This window comes from Natator depressus, chromosome 4 (genome assembly GCF_965152275.1).
Source record: "Natator depressus isolate rNatDep1 chromosome 4, rNatDep2.hap1, whole genome shotgun sequence".
Classification (NCBI taxonomy): domain Eukaryota; kingdom Metazoa; phylum Chordata; order Testudines; family Cheloniidae; genus Natator; species Natator depressus.
Genome location: NC_134237.1, coordinates 28,804,142 through 28,825,910, shown reverse-complemented (window position 1 = coordinate 28,825,910; position 21,769 = coordinate 28,804,142). Strand labels below are relative to the sequence as shown.

General features: G+C 41.5%; 1 protein-coding gene across 1 annotated transcript in view; it reads right to left on the bottom strand.

The window, feature by feature from the left end:
- The window catches only part of BANK1 (B cell scaffold protein with ankyrin repeats 1), a 277,328-nt gene that overhangs the window by 181,441 nt on the left and 74,118 nt on the right, over window positions 1–21,769 (bottom strand). Inside the window, exons 6-7 of the mRNA XM_074950677.1 lie at window positions 19,559–19,701; window positions 8,216–8,333 (exon numbers count right to left, since the gene is read on the bottom strand). Coding sequence (XP_074806778.1) covers window positions 8,216–8,333; window positions 19,559–19,701 — 261 coding nt within the window. The remainder of the gene's footprint in view (window positions 1–8,215; window positions 8,334–19,558; window positions 19,702–21,769) is intronic.

Here is a 21,769-nt window from a genome sequence, read left to right as displayed (position 1 = left end):
CTACCACAAATACATCTATCCAAGCTGCAGTCACACCTTGGATTGCAGTGGAGACATACCCTTAGAGAGTGTGGGCCTGGTTTTGAAAATTTGAGGCCAGGAGCAAGGGCAATAACTGTATGTTTTATTTAAACATGTTGATAACAGTAGCATACACAATGATGAGGTATTTGCATGTGCCACTTGTCAGGTATTCTGTGCCATTTGTATGCACAAATAGGAGATGTGGTGGCAACTTTGATAACTGCACACACATTTAATGCACATTTTTGTACATGGCTCCATGCTTTTCAGGTTTCAAAAAAAATCAAGTTCCAGGAAGCCTTGTGAGCCATATGCCCATGTTTACAATTCAAAACATGTCCTTTATACCTATTTTTGGCTTAACAATTCAAAACCAACACATGTATTTTACTCATTAAATAGAATGTACATAAGAGTGCCTGTTTTCCTGCTGTTATCACTTACTAAATGGGCAGTATGTATTCCTTTTCCAAAACCCAACATTATGATTACAGATAATTACTACTGTTAACCTTGTAAATCTACATCTTTTGTGTCAGCAGAGAGAAACTGAACACACATGCAGCAATTATTTGAACACACAGAGTTCTGCATGGTGCAAAGCACTCATACAACTTAATTCTTCAGCTTTCAGAAGCTCTGGTTGAGGAATTTACATTTCATATCTTAGCAGATATTGCACATAGTGGGAGGCTGAGGTGGGAATGGGGCTAACTTGACATGCTGGATCATGGAGGAGCTGCAATCTGACAAACCTCCTACGATTCATAAGAATGCAGCTTTACCCCAACAAATTATAAGCAACTTGTTGGAATATTTCTCTTCTCTCCTCTGCATTTTCCCTTCACCATGTCTCCCCTGCAGAACCCACTCTCGTCACATCATCCTTCCTCACTCCTGGGCAAAGCCCCACTTTCTCTCCATCCTATGACATCCTGAATTCACAGAATGTAGCTGGGGAGTCAAGAAGGCAACCTGGCCTAAATGAGAGAACAGATGGAGCTGGCACATCTGGCAGCTCCATCAGCTTCTCTGTTTGTGGCTCTACATTGGATTACAATGAATAAGAGGAGTTTACATCAAAAGATGTAACTTTTGAAAACTGTGCTACTAATATGTGAGATTTTATGAAAATATACATGTATATGAAGTTTGCAGTTTATAATGATGATGGGTGTTTTAGCTATAAAGGGCCCCCAAAAAACCTTGGACTCTCTGGGGTAATTTCAGAAAAGGCGCATTTCTGCCACGGTTACTGAATCTCTCATGAAAATATATTGTAAAAAATTTGAAGAATTATTGTGTTAAAGCGATTTAATTAAATCGTGAAAGTGTGAATTACAGGATTTTATCCTCACTTTAAATACAAATCTCCATGCGATCTGAACTATGGAGGCGCTAGTAGGCTTCTTCCATATTTCCACCTTCCCTAGCTTTTCATGGCATCTGGTTCAAAAGTCAGTGAGAAGGAAAGATAAATTCTGTTTAGAAGGGACTCCAACTACTTTCTTGGGGGCATGAATTTTAGCTCCACCTTTAGTAAAGGTGTGACACATAGGAGTGCTGGTAAAAGGTCTGTCTTGACTTTCTGAGCTGGTTCAGGGTTACAAAAGCTTAGACAGTAACTCTTTACTTAAAGTCATCCCAGTTAACATTGTTTCATTATTAGGTTGCTGATCTGTTACAGAACATACTAGTTTAAAGACATGCAGTTTTCCGTTGTACTGTTGTTTGCCCATTCCAGACAGGGAGCAGGAATGCCGGGCAGGTGGAACGGGGCAAGCCCCCGCGCCCTGACCCCGCTACACGCCTTCCTCAACCAAGCTTCGCAATCATAATTGGTGAGTACAGTATTAAATTTCTTGTTTAAAATTATTTAAAACTTATACTGTATATGTCTTTTATCTGGCAAAAAAATTTCCCTGGAACCTAACCCCCCCTATTTACACTAATTCTTATGGGGAAATTGGATTCGCTTAACATCGTTTCACTTAAAGTAGCATTTTTCAGGAACATAACTACAAGGTTAAGCGAGGAGTTACTGTACCATGTCACATGGCTACAGCCAGTATCCAGTACCTCCTGTTACACACACCTTTCATTTAAATGGCAGGGTGATAATCCACAGCTGAATAGTAAATATGGGTTTTTTTCCCCCTTAAATAAAGATAATCTTCTCTTGAAGTCAAAGATTCTGTTTAGGCCACTAGAAATTATGCTACAATGAGAATTTTTGGAATGCTCAAACGCTCTTGAAGCAAGAAAACAGGACTATCAGCAATCACTTATGTCATTAATGGTGTGCTGTCATAACACAGATGAGGTAGAACAACTAGCTGGCTAAAATGTTCGAGAGGTTTCATCTTGCATTACATATGCTATTTTAGCTAGATTTTTATAAAAATACATATGTATATCACATGCTGTACAGTAGACAATTGCTTATCTGCACTTCACTAATATGTACACTATCTGCACTTTCCCTTCTCTGAGATTTAACAGAGTGCCATAGTGAGATCTCTTGCGCTAAGAATTTTTTATAGCTATAAAATATGTTATACTGTGAAGTATCATCAAAAAAACTAAATCTTCACCTGTCAAAATAAGTGAATAAGGATAATGCATCACAAAATGTACTTAGCTTCTTAGCTTACTTTTTTTAAAATTGTAATTGTTCACTCAATTGCTGATCCACAACATTCAGTAATTTGCAATGGGTTCTCTATTAGCTCAAATCAGAGATGTTCTACTGTAAAGAACTGTTCTACTGTACTGTATTTGACTCATTAAAATGAGGGACAAAAGAGGTTTTATGTTGTATATGCTAGCAAAGTACTGTAATTATTTGAACACACAAAAGCTTTAGAAGGAAAATAACTATCTTTAAACTTGAAGTTTTGTCATACTGAAGCTAAGCATAGGGAATATCTCTAAAACCTTTCCTTGCTGTAGAACCAGAAAGAACTACCCGTATATACTCGTTCATAAGCCAAATTTTTTTGGTAAAAAGTGAAGCATTAAAAAGCGGGGGTCAGCTTATCAAATGGATCTACACCAAAACTTGATGATTTTAAGCTTTATTGAATTATTGAATTGAATATCTAATACATTGTCATTTTGTTTACCTGGAGCATTCGCAGGCACAGTGCCCCTCAGCTCCCAGTGGCTGCAGTTTGCCGTTCCCAGCCAATGAGAGCTTCAGAAAGTGGCAGCCAGCATGTCCCTCAGCCTGCGCCACTTCCTGCAGCTCCCATTGGCTGGGAACGGCAAACCGCGGCCATTGGGAGCTGATGGGCTCCATGCCTGCAGACGCTCCAGCTAAACAAAATGTTCTGACCCGCTAGCAGCTTACCCTGATGGGCCGGGAGCCAAAGTTTGCCAACCCCTGAAATATAGGGTCAGCTTATGAAAGGGTCACAACAGTTTTTGCCATTTTTACCTATCCATCTTGCGGGGGTCAGATTATAAATGAACGGGTTAATGAACGAGTATATACGGTACTTTTGTGTGTCCACTTTAGGCTAGGACATCTATGGGATGGGAACAATTTTTGGACACTAAAAATTTAAATCCTGACCTGGTAACCTAGAGGTGAAAGCCTCTTTCTTTATTCTTTTCATTATCACTCCCCTAATGAAGGAAGTTAAAAGCAACAGTGCAGTGGTCAGAGCGTAAAGCTATTGCAGACGTCCAGCTTAACCGAGTATTAACTAGGTAGCTAGTGATTGTGTGTAGGAAACAGAGTGTATAAGCATAAGGAGTAACCCAGGTCCAGCTTTTTAAGGCCTGGTCTACACTGGGGGCGGGCGGGGCGGGGAAGATCCATCTAAGTTACGCAACTTCAGCTACGTGAATAACGTAGCTGAAGTCAATGTACTTAGATCTACTCACTGCGGTGCCGTCACTGCGGTGAGTCGACTGCTGCCGCTCCCCCGTCAACTCTGCCTGCACCTCTCACGGCGGTGGAGTACAGGAGTCGATGGGAGAGCGCTCGGGGGTCGATCGCTGCCCGCTGATCCGCAGGTACTATAGACATACCCTAAAGGTATTTAGACACCTAAAGATGCAGATAGACACGTAATAGGATGATTCTTTAAAAAATCCCACAAGATGCCTATCTACATCTTTAGGGGCCTAAATACCTTTGAAAATCTGGTCCCCAGTGCTTTCTTGTGATTACATATAACTTCTAATGGATATGTGCAAGGCTACATGTGAGTTGCTGCTGTATGTGTGTTTACTTGCCTACCACAGTCATTACGCACCATAATTTTATAATTCCTTACTGTAAAGCTGTGACGCCGGCAGGCCAAATGCCAGCTCTTGCCCAGACTGCAGGCATTAGCTAATAACTGACAAACTCATAACTGGAGACCAGACTAGGTCACCTGTATCTTAGTTTTGTTCAAAATAGGTATGAGTCTTATAAAACTATTTGGTGTTTAGACTCTGATACAAGCATTTCAAAATCTCGCTTATAATATTCCATACCCCATGGTATAAGTTAATATTTTCAGTGTTTGTTCTGCAATTGTAAAAGTGTTTTCTCTGCAATGGTAAACCACCAGCACACCCCTCCCCAGCCAGAAGAGAAGCATGACTAAGTGTGAAACCACAAGAGGTGTTAGCTCCTGCCCAATAAAAGATTGCCCATGGACAACAGACAAACCATTGTGGAACACCAGGGGATAAAAAACGGTTGATTGTTCGTCACCACCACCACCCATGAAGAGGAAACATGCATGTGAACTAGTCCCACCATCTGGAACTCTGGAGGAAGAGAACAAAAATCCCTGGCAAGAAGAAACTTTATCTTTTTTGACAGTTTGAACTCTGAAGGACCAGACTCTAAACTAAAGCCAGAGACCGCCAGGGGCTGCCTTTTGGGTCTGCACTGAAAGACACTTTGAACAGACCGATCATTACAACTCTGTCACTCTTAGGTTTTGGATGGTAACTCACTGGTGTGTATATGTTTGCTTTCTATCCCCTAACGCCAGCCCTGTGAACGTTTCCATGATTTATTGTTTATTTCCCACATCCTGTCCTTGACTTTCACTAAAATACCCATGCCAACATCGCAGCCTTAGGTAAGTATTATGGTAATGCCCAAGAGGATCTCCGATCTTAAGGACTACATACACCGGGGTGACATGGACTGTTTTGGGACTTTGGTTACGAAATATTTATACATTTGTTAATCAACTGCTCTGGGACTAGAGGACAAGACTCCATGAAGTTACAAGGGATCCAAGAGGGAAACTGAGCTGAGGGGATCACTTGCAGGACTTCCCTGAGACGAGGGGGTGCCTAGGAGCATAGGCGCCGACTTCTGCTGGTGCCGGTGGGTTCTCGACCCTCCTCTGCCCCCGCCCCTGCCCAGCCCCCATTCCAACCCCTTCCCCAAATCTCTGCCCCAGCCCCACCTCTTCCCCGCTTCCTCCCCTGAGCATGCCGCATTCCTGCTCCTCCCTCCCGGAGCTTGTTACGCTGCGAAACAGCTGTTTTGCAGTGGCAAGCGCTGGGAGGAGAAGCGGGGAAGTGGCGCGCTCAGGGGAGGAGGCAGAGATGAGGTGAGGTGGGGTGTGGGGCGGGGAGGGGAGCTTGGCTGCTGGTGGGTGCAGAGCACCTGCCCCGGAGCACCCACGGAGTCGGCGCCTATGCTTAGGAGGAGCCTGTGACAGCTAGAAGCTGCTATAAAATTAAATGGAAATGGCAAAACACAAAGCCTAAATTAAAGAAATTTGACTTTTGCATGCCCCAGGCCTCAACACATTTATCCCCAACCCACCCCTGCTCAATCTTCTTTTCTCAAGACTGAATATATCCAGGTTTTCTAAACCTTTTATCATTTTTGTTGCCCTCCTCTGCACTATCGGCAATTTGCCGTTTTTAAAAGGTGGTGCCCAAAACTGGACAGAATACTTCAGGTGAGGCCTCACCAGTGCTGAGTAGAGTGGGACAAGCACCCCCTGAGTCTTACATACGTCACTCCTATTAATACATCCCCGAACGATACTGACCTTTTTCACAACTGCACCACATTGTTGGCTCATATGCAATCTGTGATCCACTACCGCTCTCAGTCCCTTTTCTGCAGTACTACTGCCTAGTCAGTTGTTCCCCACTTTGTATTTGAGCATTTAATTTTTCAAATGCTGGATGCTCAAAGCAGATACTAAAGCTGGAACTCTTGAGGAAAAACTAGTTAAACCAAAAGGTGTCTGTATTCGAAGCCCTAAGGAACTAAGGGTTTGATCCAAACTCCGTTGAGATTAATGGGAGTTTTTGCATTGACTTGACAAACAGACTACAGCAATGAATATGAGAGTGACTGGGACCCTGGAGAAGCAAAGCCACAGTGGTTCAGGACTAAACTTTTGCCTGAACTCCTGTATATTGATAAGGAAAGAGATCTTCTCTACAGCTTCCTGTAGGTCCCCTCTGCATTGGGCCAAATCCTTCAATCTTTACTCAGGCAAAACTCTTATTCAGTGGCGCAATAGGGAGTGGTATGGTGCTTGACACATACAATAAAATTCACACACAACCCCTCAGGCCCAGCACAAAACCAGTGGGTTGGTATGCAGCACCGAAATCCTACGTAAGCCTTATTTTGAGGACCTAAGTGGAACTTAAGTGGTGCATGGGCCTTGTGTTGGCCCTCTATAGAAAGGTGAATTTCAGCCATATGGAGTCTGAATGGATACAAACAGAGTAACCAAGACTGTGGAAAATACAAGTGAACATGATAAATATCAATGGCAGTAAACAATACTTGCAATATTGTATTTGGAGGTAACAAAGGTATTTTCTCCTTAAGCCTCAGTCCATGTACCCAAATGAGAAGAAAAGAACTAACTCAAATAAACATTAAGAACATAAGAACGGCCATACTGGGTCACACCAAAGGTCTGTTTAGCCCAGTATCCTGTCTTCCAACAGTGGCCAATGCCAGGTGCCCCACAGGAAATGAATAGAACAAGTAATAATCAACTGATCCATCCCCTGTTGCCCATTCCCAGCTTCTGGGAAACAGAGGCTAGAGACACCATCCCTGCCCATCCTGGCTAATAGCCGTTGATGAATCTGTCCTCCATGAATTTATCTAGTTCTTTTTTGAACCCTGTTATAGTCTTGGCCTTCACAACATCCTCTGGCAAGGAGTTCCACAGGTTGACTATGTATTGTGTGAAAAAATACTTCCTTTTGTTTGTTTTAAACCTGCTGCCTATTAATTTCATTTGGTGGCCCTTAGTTCTTGTGTTATGAGAAGGAGTAAATAACACTTCTTATTTACTTTCTCCACACCATTCATGATTTTATAGACCTCTATCATATCCCCCCTTAGTCATCTCTTTTCCGAGCTGAAAAGTCCCAGTCTTATTAATCTCTCCTCATACGGCAGCCATTCCATACCCCTACTAATTTTTGTTCCCCTTTTCTGAACCTTTTCAAAGTCCAATATATCTTTTTTGAGATGGGGTGACCACATCTGCATGCAGTATTCAAGATGTGGGCATACCATGGATTTATATCGAGGCAATATGATATTTTCTGTCTTATTAGCTATCCCTTTCTTAATGATTCCCAACATTCTGTTAGCTTTTTTGACTGCCGCTGCACACTGAGTGGATGTTTTCAGAGAACTATCCACAATGACTCCACGATCTCTTTCTTGAGTGGTAACAGCTAATTTAGACGCCATAATTTTATATACATAGTTGGGATTATGTTTTCCAATGTGCATTCCTTTCTTGTGGATAATTTTGATGCCTCAAACTTATACCTCACACAACTGACAATTATATGAAAAGGGAAAACTTGTATTTTCTGGGCTTTTAACTTTGTAGCAAGGCTCTTGGAGAAACTGAGGGTTGACAGACATCCTGCAAACACCCGACGTGATACTTTAGAAGCATAAACTGAGGAAAGACCCCCACCTGTTTATTGCAATATATTTTCAAATGTGTCAGGAACATGAAATGGCTAAATGAATTCATCCAAGACTTTGATTTTGGGCCTTAAATAGTAGTTTGTGTTGATATCCCAGATATCCTGGTTATTGGTGTCCTTAATGTAGGCTTCTGCATTTCACTAATAGCCACTATATGTACATCCAAAACATGTCTTAAATAGGCAATTGCTACAACAGTAGTGTACAAATAAATGCATATGAGAATGTACTCACTAGCTTGTTGATGGTGCACTTCATTCGGGAAAGCGCTGAATTCATAAGCAGACACATTGCTTTTCAATAAGAAGGTCAGAGTATTGTCAAGCTTCTCCACAGAAGAAAACTTGAAAGCCTGTTTAGAAGAAAGATAAAACAAAAATTTAGAGCAAGTAGTGCTTATGTGTTATTAACCATGTCCTTGTAGTGGCAGTGAATCAAAGGATTTAAACAAAATAAACGTAAGGTCAGTGTCATTAAGGTTAGTTTATTTTTGAAAGACCACAAAGGAGAAGTAATCTGACATAAGACCACCAAGATAATTTGACCAAAATAAGGAAAAGTGGACATTTTGGCTCCAAGCCTTAGCTGTGACTAAACTCAGAAGGATTGGGGAGGGCCTTTAAGAAACCTTTGTGTTCCTCCTATTCTTGGCTCAGCAATGCACTGGACCAGTACCCTGCCCTAATTTAGAGCAGTGTGAGGGTTATTCTAATTTATACCAGCAGCCAATAGACCCAAGAGGCCATTACTGCAACTGGGGATCACAAGGCAGCATGTTGCCTAGGCTGACCCAAGTGAGGAGGATGGTATGAGTCATTATCCTGGCTCTACACCAAATAGGCATCCCCCCTAAGCTGGCTGCTAACACCACTTTCAGGTCTACTATGCACCAGTGACACAGTGTAAAGCAGCTACACATATCTGAGGATCAGGGTAACTGTGTGGAAAGTATTAGTGGTTTTATGGTAAAACAATTTGACTAGCACATTTATTAGCTACAGAAGACACTCATACTGCACTGAATCATGTCAGGAACCAAGCTACGTTAGCTGCAATGATCCAAGCTAATGTCCCAATCACTGCACCACACTCAAAAGGGCTGAAGAAGCAACCATGCCTCACGGCAGCTTGGCGCATAGTGGGGACTGTGCAATCTGCTCTCCACCATGCAGCTAATATTTCTGTGGGCTAGGAAAGCAAGTGGAACAGCAGGGCCCATAGCTGTATTTCCTCCCTGCCACCTTTGAGGTGCCAAGGAGAGTAGTCTGACTGCAGAGAAATTGTGGGAAGCCCTAGAGCGGGCTTCACAAAAGTTCTTTGCATGTTCTCGCCATCAACTCAAACCCTAGAGAACGGCTTGTCACTATTACTATCCTAAAATAGAGAGAGGAGTTTGAGAGAGGAGTTTCAAACAAAGAGGCTTACAGTATATTATATCATGTTTAATATAACAAAGGTTTTGAAGGGTGACATTTACACATTGAATTATCACTTTATACGTTTTTCGGGATATGTCTACCCTGCAGTTGGCGGTGTGATTGCAGCACCAGCTGGCATACCCATACTAGCTTTAATCTATCTAGCATGGCTAAAAGAAAAGATGTAGCAGTACAGGATTCAATGCAGGCTAGCAAGGCGAGTATGTAGCAAAGGTCCCCAGGGTGCCTGTACAACCCAAAGCAAAGTCCGTGCCGCTACAGCTTCACTGCTATTTTTAGCATGATAGCTAAATTAAAGCTAGCACAGGTATGCCAGCCTGTGCTTCAATCACACCTCTGACTGTAGTACAGATATACCCTCAGACTCATGGCAGCTGAGGAACCTTTTACTGAGGGAACATTTCTGAGCATGCCCTGCCATTCATAGACTATGCACTAATAAATGAAAACAAAAATTGAAAACACTGACTGCAGACCAGCCACTGGGATATCCTCTTCAGAAGAAGCAAAACTAAAGTAGCAGCCAACTTTTTGCATCTCTGAAAGGATCCTACAAAACACTGTACTTAGTCCAAAGATATCTCCATGCTTTATCATGACAGCCATGCAGTGCCGCCATTTTCTTTGGGGGATTTTTCCTTGTAAACTGATACTGATTTCTGTTTTAGAATGGAAAACCCATGTACAATACGGGATAAAAAGAATTTAACCAAATAACTATAAGGATATATTTTAATTCATAAGCTACTGCTTAGAATTATTACAAATTCATTTCTATACATGGAAAATAAGGTATCAATTAACTGTTCTGATAAGAATCAAAAGACGGAAGACACAACCAAAATGTAGCAGAAAAGATTATTAATGTGCTGTAAAACCAACTGAGAGGAAAAAAAATAAAACAAGATAGCAACACTTCATTGAAGTCTACTGAGTCCCACCTGTTTATGTGTAGAATTTGTCCCTTTACATAACTTACTAGGACTGTACATTTAATAACTGTTTTATTTTTAGAAAGATATTTTAAAAACTCATCACATCATGCCCAAACCCACTATTTTAAGCTGCTTAGGGTCTGTAAATACTTCTGAAGGTAGGACTAATTTCGATAGTATGATAAGGCCAGTATGTACTACACTGCTATCAGACTATGTTTCCAAAGCCAACCTGACCAGCCTAACAAATGTAAAGGTCATCTTCCAGTGGCAAAGATTCAATTTAGGGTCTCTCCCCTCCCCCCCAATCCCTGCTACCAGTTTGAGTTATCGCAGCTCTTGGCCAGACACTTTTGCACACAAACCTCTGCCACGTGCAGTGTACCAATTAGTTTAGCCCCAGGATCTGGCCTTTAGTGCTTAGTACCATGTGAAATCCCATAGCACTATGGTCCTGATTCAAGAAAGCACTTAAGCATATATTTAACTTAGGTGTGTGCTTCAAGTCTCATTGAAGTCAATGGAAGCTAAGCATATGCTTAAAGTTAAGGATGTGCTTAAGTATTTCTCTGAATAGGGATGTATACGTGTTTTCCTGAATCATAGCTTGTACTAGGTAATAAGTGTTAATAAATTTGGACCCTTAATTTGTGCAGCCAATACTTATCCAATAGACTGGCATATTTCTCATTGATTTTGGCAGCTCTACAAAAGTCACATTTTCATACAGATGAACTATACTTGAATATCTTCTATGTATCGGATAATATAGTCTATGTATCATTGACTTTCAATGAGACTTAGGCTCTTCAGTGCCTGTGTCACTTCTGAAAATAGGATTTAGGTTCCTAAATCACTTATGCACTTGTGAAAATATTACCCATTGTCCATTCTGGACTATCATAATTTTGAGAGGAGATTCCGCATTTGGAAGAAGAAAAGGAAACATTTTTAAATGGTATTTGCTGAAGTTGTTTATAAAGGTCAAATATTAAAATTAGTCCCAAAGGAAATGGATTCATAGGTAGACTGCATGTGAGGCTCTGCGATTCATCATATAAATAGGAGCATGTATGTCGTATCTATTTCATATAACTTTTTATAGAGAAGGCTGGATTTAATTATCTTTTCTTCCCTCCCCGCAAAATTTACATACTGTAACTGGAATCATGTTTAATGTGTATGATAAAAACATCTTTTGATATATCAAATGTCTCAAAAGCTAAAAATATTATTCAAAAAGAGTTTGATGTGAAGATTCCCTAAACCTCTCTAGATATTCAAAGTCACTCTAATTAACAGGAGCATCACAATTTCAATATTAAGCACCTGCCACTGGTTTGCATCTTTATTGGGAAACCAAAGGAAATCTTAAAATAAAAAATCTAAATAAGTAGGATCAATTTTGTATTAGTAGAAAATCTCATAGGAAAAATCAATAAGCTGTATAACGCAATGTTGAAATCATAAATTAAAGTATATAGTGAAATAGGAACAAAAGTCTAATTATGACGCATAACAGCCATATGATCATGTCTCTACATAAGGAGTTAGTATAACAAGATATGTTCCTAGGAGAGCTTCTTTGATGTAGTGTTATATGAATGTATTGTTCCCACTTTTATAATTAAACCATTAGCAGTCCCCACCTCCCATATATCTTGATACCAAGTCCTTTCAGCACTCATCATGAAGGCTATGATCTAGTCATGGATATTTTTAGTAAAAGTCATGGACAGGTCATGGGCAATAAACAAAAATTCAGGGCCTGTGACCTGTCCATGACTTATACTATAAATACCTCTGACTAAATCTTAAAGGGGTCGCTGCTGGGGGGAGCACCTAGGGGGCCAATGCTGGGGGCAGAGCCAGGAGGGGAGCACTGCTGGGGGGGGTGCTACTGTGGGGCTGTTGCTGATGGGGACAGGGACCAGCCGTGGCACCACCTGCCAGGGGCCGCCAGCAGTGGCTGCACTGGCCACCTGGGAACTGCCGCCGGCAGCGGCTGCACCAGCCATCCAGGGACCACTGTTCAGCCGGTCCCCGGGGCCAGCCATACTGGCCACTGCTCAAGCAATCCCCGGAGCTGGCTGCCCAGGCAGCAGCCAGTGAGGCTGTCCCTGGGGCCACCTGAGCAGCTGGTCCCCAAGCCAGCTGCCCCCCGCAGAAGTCACGGAGGTTGCAAAAAGTTACAGAATCCGTGACTTTCCGTGACTTCCATGACAAACAAGGAGCCCTACTCATCATTATGATGCAGACTAAAGTAAAAGGAACATCCAACACTGAAAACCTAAAATTTCAGAGTTTTGTTTCAAAACAAATCCTTTTTCAAAACATCTTGGAATGTTTTATTTTATTGTATTGTATTGCTATTAAATATCATTTTAATAATGTTTTCAATAATGTTTTGATAAAAATTTCAGAAGCAAATGGAAAAAGGCACATTTTTGCACAAAACATTTTGATTTTTAAAAACAATCATTTTAAGATGTAAAATGTTTTCTCAAAAAAATTTTTGATCAGCCCTAATTTTTAATCTAATTTTGTCTTTTGACCCCAGTCTAAACAAGTGACTCAATTGGGTTTAGAGGTACAGTATTACTCAAATCTGTCATCTCTGGCGACTATGTCCTGATTTGGCCAACGGTAAAAAAATGAACTTAGCACTTTAACCCTATTTTTTTAGTGAACATTAATGCACACCATGTACAAATAATCTGAAAGGTCAACAACAGAGGATACAATCTCTTAAAAGTATATTATCCAAACACGACATCCTTAGTATGTCTTATTGGACTAATTTGCATTCATTAAGAGATTTTAATCAGCATCTCAGATTGCAAACATTCACAAGAAACTTGAACTTTTCTTTAAAATCACAGAATGCTGTTTCTTTGATCAATAATTACTGTAAGCTTTTCTTTTTGACTTTAATTTTGTTTTATGTTGTGTCTGATTGTTACTCTACATAAACTGCTGTTGCCCCAGGATACTTTTGAGGATAAAATGCTCGTCTCAAAGGTTTTAATTATACTGGTTAAATAGAAGTTACTACTATTCCTGCTACTTGATGGGAATTCTAATGATCTTCCTAAACTGTGTTTTGGTTTTCCTTATGTAAATCTCTTTTTAGGGCACATTTAGATGATGTTCCATTAACTGAGCTTTTACAATGTATCCTGCTGCCATACTTTGTTAGCAGAGAGCTAAGGTCACCCAGTAATAGCTTTTGCCCTTCCAGGATGTCAAGTTCAGCAAAACTCAAACTTCTGAAAACTAGGAAATACAGAGTTATGGTAAACACTGTCCCCCTAGAGCTGGCAATAGCCACTGGAAATTAACTGCACAAATTCCAGCAGCATTCATTGGGTTAGGTTTAGCTGTATTGAATTGGTGGAGGAATAAGTCTGAACAGTTTGGAAGAGCTGTGATTGTGATATGAGGAGATCTGCCTCTGAGTATCCCCATGTGTGTTATCAAAGGAAAGAGATGCATATGTACCTTGAGGTTCCAGTCTTCATCATTTCAGCATAGAATTGTGTCGACTGTATCAGCAGCAGGGAACTGGGGTCTTCTTGCCATTGGTATTATCAGTGGTGAGGTGAAATATGAAATATGAAAGCAGTTTGTGGATTTAATGATGGGGAGGGTAAAGCATAGGTTAAAGTATAGGGTAAAGCACAGGTTTAGGTGGCATCCTGTGTGTAAGTGTGAATAGGTTGAAGAAAGGTATGAAGTTTTTGCTGAATTTTACAAGTGTAGTATTCTGTCAGGGGGGTGGGCTCAGAGTTTGAACGTATGGCAAGTGCCAGCAGTGCCTGTCCATCACAGTGAAAAGGCAGAGTGTTATGGGCCTTGTGGAGCATGGCACAAAGAGGGAAAAGTTAAGGTTGGAAAGACATTTACCTTTACTCTGTATTTCCTGGTTTTCAGAAGTTTCAGTTTTGCTAAATCAACATTCTGGAAGGGCATGAGCTATCACTCGGTAACCTTAACTCTGTGTTAAAGATTTTGCCATTCAATTTCCTAGTTTTTTTTTAAATAGAAAGAGAAATGTTTGTTGATAGGAGTTAGTGGCCATTTAGGCAGGTGTAGTTCTCACCTAGGTTTACAGTTCATATGATACTGTGGCTAGATAATAAAAAAAACTAGTTGTATACAGTGCTTTTCAGCATTATACATTATCCCCATTTTACATATGGGAAACTGTAAGATGAGTCACAGAAAGGTGATGTGACTTGCCCAAAGTCACCCAGCAGGCCTGTGGCAGAACTACAAATAGTTTCAGTCAGGCAGTCTTTCCATTAGGCCACATGGTTGCTATGGGATTCCTCAGTGCTCCTGTCCTCTCATGGACGTTTTGTTCCAGTGAAATGGGAATAATGGTCAGTTTTTGAAATGCTTACAATGTGTAGTTGCTAAGAGAACCAGTGAGATAAATCTCTGGTCTATGTCTCAAAACCTTGTCAATTTTATTACATGGTTGTTACAATAACTTTAAGGGTGTGAGAGAAGCCTGGTGTGTCTCTCTTCTCCATCCTCTACCACACCACTCCTTGCAACATGTAGCTCCCCTGACAACATTTCCAGTTCCCTCTCCCCTTCCCATCCCATTGAGTCATCAGTTGTCACTACAGAAGCCATTAACATGTAAAAAAGATGCTCCTTGCTGTCTCCTGCCCTATGCTGCTGTGTGTTAGGGTTGCCAACTTTCTAACTGCATAAAACTGAACAACCTTTCTCTTGCCCCTTCTCCAAGCCCCCACCCCCCACTCACTCCATCCCCCTCCCTCCGTCGCTCATTCTCCCCACCCTCGCTCACTTTCACTGGGCTGGGGCAGCGGGTTGGGGTGCGGGGAGGGGGGTGAGGGCTCTGGCTGGGAGTGCAGGATCTGGGGTGGGGCCAGGGATGAGGAGTTTGCGGTGGAGGAGGGGGCTCCGGGCTTGGGCCAAGGGGTTCAGAGTGCAGGAGGAGGTACAGTACCAACTGGGCGGCGCTTACCTCAGGCGGCTCCCTGTCAGTGGTGCAGTGGGACTAAGGCAGGCTTCCTGCTTGCCCTTGCTCCATGCGGCTCCCAGAATCGGCTGGCATGTCCGGCTCCTAGGTGGAGGGGACAGGGGGCTCTGCACACTGCCTATGCCTGCAGGCACCACCCCTGCAGCTCCCATTGTCCATGGTTCCTGGCCAATGGGAGCTGCGGAGCCAGCACTTGGGGTGGGGGCAGTGCGTGGAGACCCCCGGCTGACCCTATGCCTAGGAGCTGGACATTCCGTCCACTTCCAGGAGCCGCGTGGAGCCAGCGCAGTCAGGGACCCTGCCTTAGCCCCGCTGCATCACCAAACGGTCTTTTAGTGGCCTATTAAAATCTCTCTGATTGCTTACAATACTCACTGGGAGATCAATGCTGATTCCGGTAGACTCCCACCAACCCGGGAGAGTTGGCAACCCTACTGTGTGTACATATCACAGGTAGCAGTTTACTGGAAAGCTACAGGCTACCTTGGTTACATGATTGAGATGCACACGGAGCTGGGCTCCTCACTCCTGCTACCCACCGACAGCTGGGAATCCTGTCCCTGCTTCAGCTTACTTCCCCAGCCATGCCCCAGGTCCATCCAGTCTGCCCCTCCCCCACACACCGGCCAGATCCCATTATCAATCCGAAGCAGGATGATGTGTATTTTACCTAGTCATTTTCTGGATTTCAGATATTTATATTTGTGTTACCTTCAGTCCCCCCACTCCAGATTGCAGCTCACATGGTGGAGCTTAAACACCCCAAGAGGAGCTGGATCCCCCATATCTCAGAACACACAGTAGGCAGGGAGAGGGGCTCAGACCCCTGAAGAGGGGAGAATTCAGAACTGGCAGTAGTCTCCCAACCAGTCATAAACCCCCAACTTCCTCTGCTACCCCTCATATTCTCCTCCCCCTCACCTGAGCCCGCCAACCCCTCTTCTCTCCCCTAATACCCATTTCCACTTAGGGCCCCATAATACACCCCTCCCTCGCTGTAGATACAAACCCCTCTTCATTCTTCCCCTCCTATGAGAATTCACATGTGCAATTTATACTTTTCAAAAATAGTTTCATCACCTTCTGAATATTCTGTTGTACTCAGATGATGGTTTATTTGGGGGGTTTTTTTTAACGAAAAAAACCTTTTCAAAGGAAGATTTCCCCAAATGCTTACAGTTCATTCTCAGATTTCTACCCAGATTTCTTAAAAGTTTCATATTCAAAGAGGTGTTCAGTAGCTCATTCATCTCAATGAGATATTCTCCAATGAAAGGCTACTCAATGTGGATGAATACAGCCTAAAACAATAGCCCTGAAATGTGTGAACTGATCCATTCATATCAGTGGGTGTTCCCCTCTCCCCAGGGCAGGAGGAGAATTTCTGATGTGTGTCCAGCATACCCCTTCTCAGATCCTATTCCAATATCAGCCACTTGTTCTTGGTGCATGCTGGAAGTTCGCTCCACAGTGGGGTGGGATTCCCCACATCCTGTCACACACATGGGACAGGGACTATGGCTCAGTCACCAACAGGGGGAAGGGACTCAGAGCCCACATAAGGGCGGGGGGGGAGGGGAGGAGAGAAAAGGGCTCAGATCCCCAGATCCAGCCATACAGAGAAAGGGAAAAATGGGGCTGATGGGTGCCCCTGGGCTTCTCCTCCCACTCTCCTGCCACTCCCATCTATCTCTGTCCCAGTGTCCCTATCCATCACCTAAATCCCCCAAACTCTCTCACCTCCATTACCTCCCATCCCCATTTATCCCCCTTCGCTTGCTGCAGCCCCAAACCCTCTCATTCCTATTTCCCCCCACTCCTCCACACCTTAAAATACCTATTCCCTGCCAGCAAGCATGCACTTTAAATAAATAATAATAATTTTTAAAAAACCCTGTCAGATTTTAGTAATAAGCCGCCCACCCATTTCCAGATTTCTGCCCCAGGTAAGGCTCAAACTGACACTAGGTGGGGGGTCAGATTCAAAGAACCACAACTTTTTCCCTGGAGCTAACCAACTAGCATGAAACTTTGCTGGCTAACAATCCTGTTAACGCCTCTGTCTGCACGTGCTCAGTGAAATCTATTAGGAGTGAGAATCAGCACATGCAGCTTGCAGGAAGCCTAATTGCAGAAGCAAAATCTTTTTCAAATAATGTTTTAATTTGATTTCCCATAAAGGGCTGGTTGGTGCCATGCACTCTGTTGGGATAACCTTGAGCATTTGAGACCCTGGTCCAATAGTCTGAGCCCTGGATTGACCTTTATGTGTGAGCTAAAAAGGTTGTTAGAATCTCTAAAGTTTAAGAAAAGCTGTTTTTATTTTCATGGAATTATTATCTCAGGAACCCCTTGCTCAAATGTCCCTAAATTTGGACTGCTAACAGAACCCACACTCCCATATCAAAACTTCAAGAGTCAAGCTTTAAACAGAAAGCTCATCTTACCCTTAACTATAACAAGGCTGTTGCTCTGTTGCTATAATAAGAGGTTAAAGGAGTTGAAAATTGTGGGAAATAGCTTAGCTAGTGCAGTTACATTGCTCCATGGCTTGGTGTTCATCATTAAAAATACCACCACAAAATGGATTTCCCATTACCGTTCTTTCCCACAGAACTGTCATGATGCTGTGTGGACAGGGCCACTTAATTGATTATGAAAAAGTCTCTTGGCAGTGCCTTATGTTTCCTATACTAACCCAGAGCACATAAAGCTAAATAGCCAGACTTACAGTAGCTCCAAATTTGTACCCCTATTCATTACTCAGGTGAGTAAAGGTTAGGCGATCATTAAAATATGCCTGGCATTCAAAACACTAGTCGTGTATTTCCTAGTACACATACTGTTCTGCATGGAAAATTTTTACAATTTGTATATGAATATTATTTAAAATTGTATATGTCTTACTTACTGAATTTTAGTCACATTGTTAAGATGAGGGGCCAACCTAATTGACAAAATAATCTAATAACCTACAGACATTTAAGACAAACATGGTATTGCTAGCTCACTATTTTTTTTTTTAAACTCAGTCTCACACCCTCTCCTTTCAACAGAAAATTTTGTTAAATCCAGATCAAGGTCATTTTAGATGGCCTTTAATCTAGAGATTTAAGAATGATCAGATATTATAAAGACTTTCCGAGGTGCACTGGCAGGATAAGCTACACTTCATTTTATTTTATTTTCCAAGAACAAAAGTGAATTGTATTTGGAAGAAATCTACCACTGTGTTTAAACAGAATACTAATAATGAAATATATAATGTTTTATTAATCCTTTTGTTATGCGTGTAATGCCTTAGGTGGTATATAAGGTATATTTGTCACAGGAGAATGAGACTTGTCTACGTTACACACAGACTTTTTTGTTGTTGTTCTTTCTTTGTCATTACAATATAGATGTATCAAATATGCTCAAACTATCAATCCTTGGACAAGTGATATTTCAGTTTCTGTCCATTCTAAAGACTGCTTTCTTTTCCTGTTGTTTTTTCACATATTGCTGCTAAAGGAGACTTCATGCTGCAGTGGCTTTATACTGCAGTCTGCAGTGCTGAGTATGAAGTCCAGCTTCAAAGCCTGAATTCTTCTAAACACATGCAAATATCTGCATGGCAACCAGCAGATCTCATGAGTTATAACTGAAAAGCTGTGTGCAATCTGTATATGTATAGTAAGCTCATGTTTTCCATACACAGTAAGCTTTCAGTTTTCAATACCAACCCAAAAGAAGGGATTTACTGCTGCTGGATATACTGTGGTCCAAATCTCTCTCGCCCTCCCTCCCCAATCCTGAAACACTGTGTGATTTAAGGACATTTTCCCTTGGTTTCAGAATAGGCTCAGCAGTTTCCTTTTTGCTACTGATAGAAATTAATTATTATTATTTTCATCTATGAGACAGGGGCATTAGTCTACAACTGTAAAGAATCATTCAAATGTATGTCATTGTGTAAACAATAAATAACAAATAATACAACTAATAATAGCTCAATAGAGATCATTTGTTTTCACTTGTCTGATTTGTTTACAACTAGACATCTCAAAGACTGGCTTCTTTCCACTCTTGTTGATCCATTGCTCATTATTTTATCAAAATAGCCTTTATAGCAGAGTATATGTTCTCTTATCTCATACTGGCACTTTTATGCTTTTTTATTAACTTAATGGAGATGTCAACTTACCTGACAAGCAAAAGCTATTGGATCAGCCACTTTTTTAAATATGCGTTCAATCTCCTCTACTGCTGTGCAGTATTCAATCTGTGTCACGGCCTTAATGACTCCCCCACAGTAGACATTTACATTTACAGGGCCAGCAGGAAAATCTTATAAAACACAAACAAAAACGGCAGCTGAAAACATTTTATAATGCCAGACAGGAGGTGTCAGGGAGAAAGTAAAAGAACAGAGAAATATCACAAACACCACATAAAAGGTAACGAATAAGATTTTCATTTCACAGATGTTTCAATGCAATAATTTTTAAACCAGTCCTTCAGTTTAACACAAAAATGCAACAAAAATACATATCTGTAAATTGTTATAAAATATAGCTATGTATTGTTTCAAATTAGAAGAGAGATGAAAACAGAATGCTTCACTTTTCAACCTTCGCTTTGATGGATTGATGCTCTATAATCAGCTGCCTTCTGCCTACAGATTAAGTAAAGGTTCAGTCATTTATTACAAGTTACAGATTTACTATTCATCTTTTGAAACATTTTTCTTAATTGCAGACAAGCCTCTCAGAATTGGGTTTTGTAGAAATTACAGTTTAATTACTTCCATTCCAGTTGTTTATCTACTGAAAGCTGAGGAAGGAGGTATTTGTATAGTCTGTTACTTTAGAACAACTTGCTCTGTGTATGCAGCATGAGACCTCTTTATGAGTACATTTTATAATTCATTAGTATTCACTGTGCCATGAATCCTGCTGTACCTACCAGCAGCAAAACTAAAATTCTAGCTCTCCTCACAAAAGAATTAAAAATGGACAAACTTGAAGACAGAGAAGAAATGGAGAGTCAAAGAAACTCAGATTAATAGAAATCAGTATATCAATTCACTTAAATGATAATAAGCACAAGCTCATTTTACTTTCCTTTGTTAAAATGAAATCAGCTGGATCCTTGGTCCAAACGGGCATTCCTGTACTTTAATTATTCTATGTTTTTCCCAGGCGGGAGGGGAGGGAGGGACAAATAACAAAGAAGCTAAATTAAACAATGATGGGAGGAAAATAGTGCTTCTGTTGGAATGCCAAACACTTTTTATTTAAAAGCTCTAACGGAACAAAAAACTGATCTTGGTTTGGGACAAAAAGAAACTGAACATATTATTTATGCTTTGTATTTTGTGTTTACGAATCTATACCCCTTATGGCTATCTGCCCTGGCCCAATAATGTCCCGAGAAGATATGCCTGGAGGAGCCCCCACAATACAGTCAATGGGAATTTCAGTGTGTCTTTTCTGAAAGATGCCTCATCACTAAGATCCTCCTCTGGCCAAGCACAGCCATTTCAGATCACCACCTACCTCCCCATGGAGCCATCCTGGTAATGAATAACTCTCAAGCATATGGATAATCAGGCAACTTGCAACCTCACCTTTGAGTGCCTCCATACTTGAATGGACTTCACAGAGACGTGGACCCCAGGAGCTCTTGTTCTAATCCCAGCTGTCACTGACTTGCCATGTTTTCCTGATCAAATCACAACTTGCTTGCCTCAGTTCCCCATCTGTAACATGGGGATAATACTACTCATCTAACCTCACAATGGTGTCATAAGGATCAATTAGTGTCCATATAGCCCTTTGAATGCACCATACAAATGTTAATGCACCATACAAATGAATGCACCATACAACTATTACTGTCAAAGCCACCTATGATCCCCAGTGAGAGGGAGCCAGTGGAGGCTCCTTTAAGGGAAGAGGAATGAGGTCAGTGATTGTGATCAACTTCTTCCCTGCAAAGAGAGATGCAGCCTCCCACAGGAGCTGATCTGAGAACACTAGTACAAGAAATAGCTGCTGCTCCCGTGGGAGAGAAGAGAAGCTGATGTTCACTTCTGTTACCCACAGATCACATACGCCTCAGAGGGAACAATGGGATTTGCTAGTGCTTAGCATCCCCAAAAAATTAAGCCACTTACTTAGGCCTTGTCTACACTACACAGTTTTGTCAACAAAAGTCAGCTTTCATTGACAAAACAAAGATGCCAAAATATGGTGTAAAGAAGAGGAGTACTTGTGGCACCTTAGAGACTAACAAATTTATTTGAGCATAAGCTTTCATGATGCATCCGATGAAGTGAGCTGTAGCTCACAAAAGCTTATGCTCATATAAATTGGTTAGTCTCTAAGGTGCCACAAGTACTCCTTTTCTTTTT